The 13,849-nt window shown below is 41.0% G+C and overlaps 1 protein-coding gene across 2 annotated transcripts in view; it reads right to left on the bottom strand.

Moving 5' to 3' along the window:
• Window positions 1-13,258, bottom strand: part of khdrbs3 (KH domain containing, RNA binding, signal transduction associated 3) — a 117,908-nt gene extending 104,650 nt beyond the window's left edge. For both annotated transcript variants that reach the window (XR_014624574.1, XM_084379042.1), the window contains exon 1: window positions 12,822-13,258. Coding sequence is in view for 1 of the 2 variants with exons in the window: in XM_084379042.1 (XP_084235168.1) it covers window positions 12,822-12,912 (91 nt within the window). In the remaining variant the exon portion in view is untranslated. The remainder of the gene's footprint in view (window positions 1-12,821) is intronic.
• Window positions 13,259-13,849: the final 591 nt, after the last annotated feature.

Here is a 13,849-nt window from a genome sequence, read left to right as displayed (position 1 = left end):
CTGGTTCCTGTTTAACCCAACCGTCCACCCCAACCTCCTCCTTTCGCCTACTTTGCCGTTTTTCATACTATTTCAGCTGACTTCCTCCGTTTCTGCCATAATAATAATTACTATGACCACTAGAGATCGCTGCCAAACAAGAAATGTGAATATGACTCACGATTACCTGCTTGCACAATAGGGGTGTAAATCACCAGTTTCATTGATATAATATTTACTAATGCCACAAAGTCTGCCTGATATGATTTCAAATTGATTCAGAATTGAATCAATTTGAAATCATATCAGGCAGACTACGATCAATGGGACAATATCACATCCCGTTTAACACATTCAGAAGCTGCCTCCTCTTTCTTTTCTGCTTTTGGCCATAAAAGAAAATAACAACCAATAAATAATTTTAAGAATTGTAAGCGGTTTAAGTGTAGTACACTGTACTTTAAACTGACACCATTTACACACAAAATGTGGCTCAACAACGAGAACATTTAACAAAAGTAAAATTCAGCATGATTTTATATCGATCCGGATCAATCGATAGTTACACCCCTATTGCACGGGTTGACGTCGTTGTTCTAATGAGTACGCACTGCATTCAACCTTTCTGCTGCGGTTTGTCAATGGTTCCATCACTTGTATTTGTCCAAAACATAAATCACTTTAAAATGAACATTTGAGTTTACAACAAATACAGTTTAACACTATTTCACCATTCAGGAAGTCATGGTTTTTAGAAGTTTCCTAGAACTGAGTACCATTTAATGGATTCAAAAGAAGCAGCTGCCTCATCCAGTCTTGTTGAATACTGACATTATTTCTACACAAAGACCTGGACTGACAGCTCACATAATAATTTTAGGAATAATTATTTTTCCTCAAGTATTGTTAATTTTTAAATACTTTTTTTTTTCTTCAGTTTTTAACAACATACAAATAACAGCATATACCTCTATGGCTCTGCCTAGATCAGTTCAGCTTGGAGAACATCTGTCCCTTTTAAATAAAGGTTTGTATAATTAAAACTCCAATCTGTTGCTTTTGTGAGAGCCATGCACTCCTCACAGTTTGCCGCAAGGCCTTTGTTTTGTCGAGGACATACCAAAAAACAATTTCCACAGAGGCTCCAAACATTTTCTGCAGACTAATGATGGCCGCAGAGAGAGAGAGGCAGAGCTTTAACAAGCAGGAAGACAGACAGAGATCCACTTCCAGGTCAAACTTTAACAAGGCTCTTATTGGGCAAATCCTAGGTCAAACTTTAACAAGAAGAGCTGCCAAATGGCACGGCCAAGGAGCACATACAGGCCGTCAGCTGGAGTGTCAAACAGACAGCAGCAACAGGATGATTTTATTAGTGTGGAGAGAGTGGATAACGTGCTTGTTATGAGGGTCGTATATCCTGCTTTGACCCCCTGTTTATGGTTTGCCTATAAGACTTAATGAATGTTTTACAGCCAATTGCAACAGTGGTGACATGTTAACAGGCTGACAAAAAACAATACGCATGCTACATCTGCTCACTGCGCCATATTAACTGAAATGAGGCGATGAGATCATCTACTCTAAACACATACAAATTTGCACACTGTGCTTTGCATCATGATATATTTTTAGAGGTCCCGTTGGCATGCTATATATGATGAAAAAAGGGCACAAGAAACAGAGGGAGATGTCCCGAAAAACTCCGAACACAATTAGGCTTTAATATCAGGCTCTTAAAATAGAGACGGGGGACACAGCGAAGCAAGCAGCCCAGCAGGACACGAAGAAAGGTCTCCTGGCACTGGTGGTAAATGAGCATCCATCTCTCCTCCTCTCTCAGTACAACACAGGAGAACTTTTACTGCTCCAAAAACCCAGAAAGTACACTTTACTTTCATTTTACTGACATCCCACCACCCTCGCTCATTAAACATTCATGCCTGTTCTTCTTTTTCTGTTTGCAAAAAGGTGAGCAGGACACTTAATACTTTGGGTCTAGCGGAAATTAAATTGCATGATTCTTGCCAGCTACAACCTGTGGTGGAATTTAATTACTATTGTAAGATACTTGTATTTTACTTGAGTATTTCCATTGTAGCTTTCAATTCGATTTCACTACAGCTCAGAGGCATGTTTTGTACTTTTTACTCCAACTTACCGACAACTTTAGTTAGGCTACTAGTCACTTTGCATATTCAGATTAACACAAAATATAAATAACACCACACTGTGGTATTGCTACTTTTACTGAGGTAAAAGATATCAGTACTTCTTTCACTGCTGGCTACAACATACATATCTACTCTGTACATTTCTTGTCTAGTGTTCTCCCCTGAGATCAAAAACCAAACTGCAGAAATTTCTATTATATATTCTGGTTTCATGGTGCCGCCCTCTAGCATTACTTAGACAGAATGCTGTTCTGCTATCTGTCTATGTAGATGATAACATATTTTGATACAGCCAATCAAAGGGACACCCTTGTAGCTCAGTTGGTAGAGCATGCGCCCCATGTTCAGAGGCTGTGTCCTCGCCGGATCGCCCCAGGGTTCAAATCTGACCCGTAGCCCTTTGCTGTATGTCATCCCCTCTCTCCTTCCTACCTTTCCTGTCAAATAAAGACAAAAGAATGAAATTAAAAAAAAGATGCAGCCAAACGAGCAGTAACTTCTGCATTTTATCATGGACAGATGCTCAAACTTACAGCCAGACAGCAGCCTGCTACACAACACAAGAACCACAGGCTGTGAACAACAACCCACGTGAATTGTTTCCTGCTCAAATCTCCTTCTTAGATCCAACTGACAAACAGGAACACACATCTTGTCCGACACCTTCGCTCGATGTGGTGACTGTGCTGTGGTCCTTACTCTTCAACAACACTAAAAATACAACACTGTCTGCCCATGACTTTGTCTCGTTTTCTAGTGTAACAGCGGGACTCTGGCAGCCTGCCAGCTGCTGTCAATCAAACACAGAAAGGGACACGCCCATCCAGCCAGCTGAAAGCAAAAGCAGCGTTTCTGACATTTCCATGAAGATCTTTTTTTATTCCATTTAATAATAATAACTATTAAGGATACATTTAAAACATTGGCATGTTGACATTATTTTTGACAACAAAAGAGATGACTAAATGCAATTTCTGTTGGACATTAAAGCATCAAAAAAGGATCCCTGCCGGTAATGGTTACTTATGAAAGAATGATGATGTTTCGTTATGTTTTTTCAGTGTCATCAAAGTGACATTTATCGTTTATTTATAATCACTGAACAAGGTATTCTGGTTGTTATTTTTTTGGTTTCCTTTTGTAAGTCTTTTGTAAAAGAGTGCCGTATATACATACAGCATTACTCCTCAATAATAAGAAAATCATACAAAACAGACTTTCTTGACAATGGTACAAGTCTAAAACAATAGATCAGACCCAGGGTTATAAACCAGAGTTCATATGGAGGCGGTGCAGATGACAGAGGTGCACTGAGGACAGAAAACAGAGCAGGGTCTCTTTTTTCCTTTTATCCTTGTTGGGCTGTAACATCTGCTGCTCGGTGCAGTCGACTACGCTGACTCTAAAAGTATCTGAGACTGGATTGGAGGCAATTTCTCGCCCATATAGAAATTCTGAGATCAGTACCTGAAGGGCATTAAATACATTTAACCTGCAACAAAATTGCTACTATCAGGAGAAGAAAAATGTCAGATTTTCAACATGGCCAACCTATCTGTGAGCCCTTGAACTGTGCCCACTGACTAGATGGTGCTTGAAAAACATTTTTTTGGCTGTATAATATCAAATGCAAAGGAAGAAGACTCCATACATAGTGGGCAAATTAATTCTCCCAGTGTCAGACAGGGTGAGGGATGGAGAACCTGCTAAACTGTACAAATTCCCATAACAGCATAACAAAAAAAAACGAGGTTATCATCTTCAACCTTGGCTATTTTTTCCATGTCATAGTGATGTTTGAGGGGAGCTCTGAATCATAATATTGTACCTTACACAGTATTTACCGAGAGTGTAGGTGACTTACACCATCTGTTTATAAAGCAACAGGCTCAGGCAGACACTCTGCCAGCAAAAAGGCACAAGGTCCCTGGGCTTATCTTGGTGGAGGTGTGCTGCTGCTCCTCTGCACCAGCGAGGTGGAACGATAAACATAATTAAATTGAGTTGGATTACACAAAATGGATCGGATCAGTTGGAAAGGCGGAGAAGCTAATCCAGTGCAATCCACTCTATTGAGGTGCCAACCGCACAAAATGACATAAATAAGGAGGAGGGGAAGGGATGCGGTGGCTGTCGCGGGGAGATCAAGGCGGGGGCACAGGAAGGACCCCTGCAAGTAAAAACAAGCTGCAAAGTCAAATATACTCGAAATGTTCGGTTTAAAGTAAAGACAATAAAGAGCTGGGCTGAAAATACCTCTCATTCGTAACTGAATCTGAAACTAAAATTAAACTCTCTCATCATAAAAGGATGTTCCTGTACATGTGCGAAGCTTCGAATGTGTTTGGAATGCTTCCAAAGTGTCAAAAATGAATAAGCAATGAATTTACACCACTCCCGTCCTTTGAGGCAGAAGTGGGAAATCACACTTGTCTTTCATCACAGCGGCAGTGATTGAGTCATGCATGAGACACACCACTCCTTTGGGTTTTTCACCTGCAAGTACAGTAAGTACACTGAAAATGTGTTTTACTTACAGAAGCAGAGATTGAGGCATATGGAGTGAAAGCAGGGGTCAAGAGTAGCCTGGGAGTTTCTATATTTTCTTTCAAGGCTGAACTTTTTTATTTATCACTAACACATCTACGACAGGACTCCCATAACCTCTTTTTTTCTCTTCCATTTCAACTCCCATTCCATTTCGTTCCTCCATTTTTTGTCCTCCCCCCTCAGATTGCATTTTCCCTTTTGTAACAGACTTTGGTACAATCCCCTTACAAATAACCTTTCCCCGGGGAAAGAGACTCTTACTTTCTCTACAGCCCTGCCAGCCCACTCCTACCCTCTCTTTCTTTTCCATCCCCATCTCTTTTGTCTCTCAGCCTCAGGCACAGTAAACAGATTGATACAGTCTGGGGGTTTCTCCTGCTTTTCAAACTAATCCAGTGTAATCCTGGTCTGTCTGCGTCCTGTCCGGCAGCTCTGTGGAGCACATTATCATCCAATAAAATGATTATTGATGAATCTGTAAGTGACGCAGAGGAGATGACAAGGGCTCCTCTCAATATCCATCCTTGCAGGTAGAGATCTAAACCGCCTGTTGAAATGGAAAGGTTTCTTTTTGTTTTTTTACCAAATTAAATGTGTCTAAAGCACCAAGCATAAAAAATGGAAAGCAATGGACTGGTATGGACAACTGGTATTTAGCACAGATTTGGAGTCTTCTTCTTCTTCATGTGAATTCATATTTTAACCCTCAGCTTGACCTGTACTGTACATTAACACAAATGACTTGTGACTTTACAAGGACTTTAGCCTTTTGACCTATAAATACTTGATACCTATTTTTTAAAAAGTGTGCCGGAAAATCTGTTTGTTTCCCTTCATTTCCGGAACCAACTAACAATTATAGCAATCCTAGTTTTTTTCCGTACCACAAGCTGTTTTGGCCATTGTACAACTATGATCTGTTTAAAAAGACATGAGTGTTGCAGGTTCCCTTGCCGACTTGTACTTTGAATGTTAATCCGAAAGAAGACAAATAAGCTTCCAAACTAGATGGCCTTGAGCTTCAATCTGCTTATGTTACAGCAGGGGAACCACAAGGTAACACAACGTTAACTAGAGCCCATCATATCAGACATCAGATTGTCAGTGCACTGAAACAGTAATGTTCACTGGAATTTTATCATTGGAAATTCACCCAAGAATCTTTTTTCTGCATTATGATCTCTAAAACAAAAAAAAGTTTTTTGCCGATATTCTAGCGAGCTCTAACATTCATGTTACCTACCTTGTGTAAATGTAACAAACTATTACTATTTTGCTAAAATGGTACTATGTTTACATTATGAAAAAATGCATTAAAAAAACCTTACCCAGCCATACCAAAGACCCAGCAACACACACTTCTGAATGAGACGTGTAATATCAGCTTTCAGCAGACTCTGGCCTAAACAAGTGCAGTTTGCATTATTTAAGCCGCCTTGGCCAGCCGCTTTAATTGAGAGTCTCCGCTTGGATAGTCATCCACGCAGACAGCTCAAGGCAAGCCCTCGGCAACGTATGTATGCAGGTAGAGGAGGAAAATGCACATCTTTGTGGCATTTGAAATATGAATGCAGCATTTATACCAGGACAGCATGTTCAACATTAAAATTTGACAGTCTCAACATTAAATCAACAAGCTGTGCCCGAGGCCAGCTTTGTACCAGGTGGAGACTATACCCCGCGCAATATGGTGGATGGGATTGCATGGACGATGATGGAATCGCTGTCGAGATGCAAGCAAAAGACCAACGAACCAACAGCTGGAGAGGAGAAAATGCAACTAATGAGCTCTGTTTTGTGGCAGGACTCTTCAACGGGGGTTTAAATAGAAAACAGAACCCGGAGAAAGTCATACAGGGACAGTCACATGTTATTGAATATTGTTCGAAACAGACTCACTTTTTCAATTCCTCAGTGTTCCCTTTGCTTTTCGTTTAACAAAGTGTGCTAAACCTCTTAGTCTATCTGTATTTGATATGGCAGCCATACAACAATATACCTGTGACATTAGCAGTTTCCTTATTTTCTGATAAGGTCAGGAAAAAAAGATCAAAAGTCAGAAATGAAGAGTTCTTTCCAGGCTTTTGAGTCCAGCTTTTCCTGGCAATTTTCAATACTTGATGCTACTCACACATTTTAAACTCTATTCAAAAAGTTTTGAGGTTTTCCTAATTAAACTATTTAAAAGTTTTTTTGGCTCCTTGAGGGCAGAACTCAACAACAAGCCAAATATCATACACATTTGACATATTATGGCTTAATAAAGCTGACTAAGCTTCAGCTACTTTTTTTTCTTTCTGGCTACGTTCCAGTTGTTAGACAGGGTCAATTATGCTCATCCAGGTGGAGCTAGAAATGACTGCACATGGCTGTGTTCCAGCACTGATATATTTGATGTCTTCTCATTGATAACTACAGTGTCTGTTTGTTTACATGCAGATGAACACAGAGCCCTCATATTAATATTTCAGGTTTGACATTTAACTGCATTAAAGCCTATCAAGTGCTGTATCTGAGTCAGGAAAGTGCTAAATCACAGCATTATTGGCTCATTACAGCTCCCATAACGAGTGAGAACATGCATCCTGCATTAGCAGTGAAATCAATGCAACTACGTGACTCGTTGTGTCGTGTAAATGAGATGCTGTTAGGTTATATAGCTGGGGTCTGCCTGTCTTTGTCCTGGCCTACATCGATTCCAGCGAGAGCTGTAACAAAGCTGAGACAGAGCTCTGCAAACACCTCCACTGTCAGCAGCCTTCCACAGCTCGTCTGAATGCAAAGCGGGTAGCTGGAGCTCCCCCGTCTGCCCTCTTCCAGTTCACTTGCGAGTTCACTACATCCGTGGGTCAAATCACCAGTCAGCTCTCGGCCTCGGGCAGGTCCGGGGCTGCGGCTGAGCCTCCACCTCACTGTGTGGCTCAGCTTGTCGGCCAGCCGCAGATCTACAGATCATTATCGCTATCAAGCACTGTTTCCCCAACAAAACGATATCTCTGCCTTTGATCCTTTGCCAAAGCTTATTTTTGTTCACTTCTGGGCATTCTAACCCAGGAACTGCTCTCACTCGGGGCAAAACTCAAGCACGACTAAAAATACCCCTCTGTTCTGTTGATGAGATGGAAATGTATGAATTAACGGCGGGGCATCATAGGATAAGGATACTTTCCCACACCTGCTCAGTCTGTGCAGACGATGTAGGTCTTTGGGGTTGTTTTTTTTCTTGTTATTGTTTTTCTTTGTGGGGAAGCTCTCCGAGGCTGTTAATGTAATGCAAACATTGTGCCGGGCTCCTGCTGTGGAATATCCAATTAAAAAGCACTAGATATGGAGCTTATGTGCAGCACTGAGGTTAGGACGTCCAAACTGGGCCAGAGGTCCTGAAACATTCAGAGTGGTCTGCACGCTGCTCCACATCCACACACTGAACAAACAGAATACATCTGCTGCAGCCACTGACTTGTTATTGTTTACACAGCCTTTCTCAGAAAATCACACAAAGATAATATTTATATACTGCTGAGCCATGTGAATGATAACAGCTTTGATAATCACAATAATCATAATGATAATAATGATGCTCTCTATATAATATTTGAATGTTTTCTTTTGTGTAACTTTAAAATTATATATTTGTTTATATATATTTCATGTATTATTGTCTGTGGCAGCGCTCTTTAAAACAGACATATTTTTGACACAGTTTTCAATGTGCTCTTGTTAAATATGTAAATTATTTTTGAGACTGAGATGGATTATGTATAACCCTGGGCAGATTGGAAGGTTAAATATTTGACCTGATAACGAGCGAACTGCGTTCAAACTATTGTCCATTTAAATACATTTGTGTTTTGGAGTCAGTGTGCAGGCATTACTCTAAGAAAAACTAATACTGTCAATGATTCTGACAATCACGTCATCACTTAAATATCTTATTAAGTATACTCTTCTTTGTTTTATATACATGTGAATCAAATAGTACAGCATTTTGGTCTATTTTGCAGATAAAACAAGCTTTTACAACCTGTCTCCCTGGGCTCTCAGAATAGTAACAGGCCGTCTTTTGATATTTCAACCCAATCCCCAGAATATGTGTCATCAGTAAACGTTTCTGCAAACCGAGGATATTTTCAAAGAAACTTGACATTTCTCTGTGATGCATCTTGACTTTGTTTTTCGATTCAGTACTCAATTTCATATTGTGACAACGCTGTTCTTACAATCTGGAACGGTTTAGGCACAAAAACTACTTAGTTAGGCTAAGGAAAAGATCACGTTTAAGCTTAAAATACCACCTGAGGTCACCACAAACACAGCTGGAAATTGTCACAATGTCTTATAACATCCAGTGGTTTCACACGCAGTCTCGAGAAAACAAACAGCTATCGGTAAGTAGCCAATGACATGTACAAAAGTGAACATATCAGTGGCTACAGAAACATTACCTGCCAACATTTTCTTCCTGACGACAAGACTGGATGTTTCATAACATTCATTTTTACTAAGCGAAACAATTGTTAGAGAGGAAACTAGATTTCAACATTTTCTGAAGATTTAAACCACATCTCATAACCATCAGTGATGACCAGATAAGCTAGTAAGTAGACTAGTGCTGTCACTTTTTAAATGAATAAAAAAAAATAAAAATTAATAGCCTCATGTTATTTAGTTGACTAGTGGTGACTGCTGCTTTGAGTGACAAGCTAACATTATGGTAAGGCAGTTGTAATCTAAAAAGCCTTACCTTTATCAACACTTCTCAGATGCTTTCGTGTCCTGACTTGTTAGGAAGGCTTGTGAGTTCTCTTTATTTTTGCATTAGCAAAGACAACAGCAAATCATAGTTTACTGAGGGCAATGGGTCAGATTGAATATTTAATTTTCTCCCATGTTAGACCAGTAATTAGAATTTCAAATAATTAAGTGACTAAAGTTAATTTGTTTTTCTGTCAAACTGTTTCCAAGGTCAAGGATGCACCTTCACATACAAAATGATAACTGATAAACAAACATTGTAAGTAAGTGCTGCTTGCACCCCTTGTGCCTCCATATACTGTAGAGCAGCACAGATTTAATGTAAGTAACAGATGAACTTCATGTCACCTGAGGTGTTTTCTAAATCTACAAGCCTGTCATTAGTATGCTGCTGAGGATTTTTCACTCCATGTAGGCTGCTGGTCCTGCTTGTCTCTTATTTTGGCTTAAGATATTTCTCCAGCTCCAAGTGTCTGCAGCTGACTGTATGAGGGTTGTCACAGGGGCAGAGATATGGTCCTTTTGGGAAAGGAGCTCTGCGAATGCCCAAACTTATCAAAGCAGCCCGCCCCATCCCCAAGCTCCCAACACAATGCTCCCCTAATTTCTCCTGAATGGAAGTCTCCCCAGACCTGGAGTAATCTCATATTCGCCACTTGCACGCAGTAACTCTAGTTACTCTAGCTCTGTTCCCTGCTTCCTCCCCTGCCAATTGCATAATCAAGTCCAGAACTCATCAGCAAGATGGCAGAAGAAGTGCTCTATTAAGCTGCATCGTGTTCCATCTGTTGTGTAAGAGAGAGATAACAGTATTTACAGTTCTGGAGTTTGTGGCAGACTGTTTCGGCCAAATTTTGTGCACCGCAGAGTTCTGCTTACTTCATAAAATGTCACGGATTAATTCTGCCGCTTGCAATGGTGTCCAACTGCAATCTTTGCCCTCGACAGAAATATCACAAACTAACTTTACTGGAAGAACACTTTATATGAAGAACTTGTCTTAGGTAAAACCATTTGAATGTTTGAAAAAACACAGGGGAAACATTCACTGTAATTCTTTTATGGCTTGTTCTGACTCATCTTATAAGTATTCTATCATTTTTATTTGATTTTGGGAATGGGCCAATATTGCTTTAGCTCTAGACCTGCAGTACGGATATAAGACTTTAAGAGAGACTCTGTCAAGGAAGTGGTTGCTAAGTGTCTTTCAACTGGCATCAAGTATTCAGCGCTCCGGTCTTGGTGAGCAGGATGTGTTCTTTAAAAATGACTAACCCAGATTTGAGTAAGGAGAGCAGCTGATAAAAAAGTGCTGAGTACAACGCAGCCTTATCTTCCTCACAGACTGGAATGAATTTACCTTAACATGAATCAGCTTCCTGAAAGATGCATTAAGTGCGTTCTTTCAAACAAGACTCATATCTGTGTCGATATTGTCGAGCCATTGCATCCATTACTCCGACATACACTGAATGAATAGAAGACAGCGGTTCTACAAGTACAGAGGTATTTCATTTTACACATCACCGTATTAAGAGGTTATAATAAACTGTGTGAGGGCTAAAATTGGAATCACTGGGTCTTCCATTTTCTACACTACGGTGAGGTGTGTGCCACACTTTTCTTACACCGGCACATTACAATTAATGCATTATTAGCGAGCTATCTGAGGACAGAGCAGGAGCGCCAAACTCTTTCATGTCAGGAACAATTCCAAAACGTAATTCATTTCACCACAAGACCCAAATTAAAATGAATAAATCAGATTTTTATCAGAGAGGAAGATTTTTGCAGTTGTGATAATTTGAGAAAGAAACTTCGAGAAAAAAATGATTCAGTTAATTTGATTCAGTCGTGAGTCGACTAATCGATGAGTTGCTGAACAGGAAATTAATCAAGCAACTATTTTCATAACTGATTAATGTATACATTTCTCTTTCTTGCGTTATTGTAAACTAAGTATCTCTGGATTGTCGGTCGGACCAAGCAAGCAACTTGAAGACATCACATTGGGCATGAGGACGCAGTGAGAGACATTATTTTCCAGATAGATTTCCCAGTTAATTAATTGAGAAAATAAACAGCATTTTAATCGCATTATTTGCAGCCTTGTATTCATACTGTAGTTTTAGAAAGTGACAGCATACCCAGGAAAGTAATTCTGTTATTTTGTCACTTTGGTAAACTCCAGCAAGTAAAGAACATTAAAATTAAATCATGCCTCACTTTGCCCGGGCCCCTCTGGAACACTTTTAAGGACCCCTTGACGTCCCACGTTTGGAAAGCAGGAACTAGAAGGGACATGTCTGTCTGGATAAAAACAGCTTGGTGCAGGAGCTGCATTTGGGGCTTCAATTGAATTAGTTACAGTGCAGCAGGAGGACTGTTAACACACTAGTGCTCCTCGTCTGTCACCTTTAAAGGCAACAACAGTGCACTAGACTCGAGACAAAGCCCATGAGTGGTACTTGAAGGATGCCACTTGGATGCTGTAACAGTGCACTTCCCACATGAGGAGCTCCACGGGGCTGCGTCTGAAGAAGCGTTTGCAAAAAATTCCGACAGCTTCAAAGCAGAAGGCTGTGCAACGGATTAATTAAAGCGTCTGCGAGCGGTGCCGCCACCACTGCTGCTTCTGCTGCTGCTCCATCCGTTCAAAATTCCATTTCAGTCACGTCCACTTCTTCAAAGGAGGAAACACATGTACATTTGAATAAGAGTGTGATTATTCCACTACTTGCACCGCAGCTTACACATGTCTGCATGGGATTGAGATGACTGCAGCCTGCAAATTGGGCTGTCAAGTGGTTTCAGTGTTCCACCACTGCTTCCATCCATGAGCTGCTGGCTGTGGGTTTTATGTTATCCCAACTGAAATAGGTGCATTTTCTGTGCATACATTCACTTTTTACCTTCATTTACATTTTTTTGTTCCCTGCTTGACAGCAAAACCAGCAACATCAACTCATTTAGGGTACGAATTTCATCATGTGTGGTCTTGTGGATCAGTGCCTTGCTCAATACAAATGAAAAGTTTGTTAGCCTGGGTGCTGAATTCACTCAGACCTGCCCCTGCTTGCTGAGCTCCACACTACACGAGGCTGGCTGTGGGCACCTTTTGCTGCATAACAACTTGGCAAAAAACCGCCACGACGCTGAAAGGACCTCGCTTATTTTAGTGTGACCGAAACAGGAAATTGTAAGTAGTCCCACAAACCCTCTTATTTATAACTTGAAGTAGGCGGGCTGGTGGAGTCATGTAGCCTGCAGCCCAGCACCGAGCGTTAAACCTGAGCACTGTCGGTGCACACTCAGACCCGCGGCTTCAAGTGTTCACTTCAGGATTCAAGCACGGACACTTACCTTGGTCCAGTAGCCGGAGGGAGTGCTGAAAAGACGGGTCCAGCGTGTCCTTCTCTGCCATAAGCTCCGGCAAGTACTTTTCGTTCTCCATCTCTCTCTTCCTGGTGTCTGGGCTCCGAGTGAGCGACTCAAATGTAATTCAAGTTAATAAAAAAAAACACAAAAACTTGCTCAACGTCCGAGCTCCAAGTTAGCTCCAAATGTTTCTGTGAGGCAAGAGGCACGCGGGCGATAATGTTTTGTCGCGCTACAAGAGCATTTCTCTCTCAAGTCCTCACACACAAACACACACACACACACAAACACACACACACACGGTAAGCGGTTAAATATGACCGGGAGGTTTTATCCCATCCGAGTGTCGTTGAGCCAACAGAGCCCCGCTACGCATCACAGCCGGACTGCAGCTTCCCTCTCCTCTCTGGGCGGACAGGCTCTCTGAGGCTCAGTCACTCTGTTGTATCCAGTGCTCGACTGAGGCGGCGGCGGCGATTGGTCACCGCGAGCAGGGGGCGGAGCAACGCGCCGGAGCTGTCCGCGGTGCTGAGTCCCGCCACAACCACCTTATTATCATAAAGCCAGCGCGAGCACAGGAGGCTGTGGCACAGGGGCTGCACCTGACTGACACCTGCCATTTTTATTTTTATCCAATCACAGAGCAAATCAATTAATTTCAAAATGTGCCTCTTTGCCTCTAATGCAGCATGCGATCCGAAAAGTAACTAGTAACTAAAGTAATCAAATGAAGTAGAAAGTACAATATTTGCTTCCAAACTGTAGTGTAGTGGAAGTGTAAAGTAGTAAAAAAGGAAATACTCAAGCAAAGTACAAGTACCTCAAAATTACACTGAAGTTCAGTACTTGAGTAGATGTACTTTCATCTTAGTGTTTCACTTGATTGTTTGAACTATTTTTGAGTAGTGTATATGACTTTGGTAAAAATGTAAGTCACTCATCGGGAAAGTATTTGGGTCTTAAAGTATCTGCTACTGAATGTACTTAAATTTATATGATTACATGAATGCATA

Source organism: Pagrus pagrus, assembly GCF_965226575.1.
Source record: "Pagrus pagrus genome assembly, chromosome: 17".
NCBI lineage: Eukaryota > Metazoa > Chordata > Actinopteri > Spariformes > Sparidae > Pagrus > Pagrus pagrus.
The sequence above is the reverse complement of the archived record's forward strand: the minus strand, read 5'-3'. Positions and strand labels throughout refer to the sequence as shown.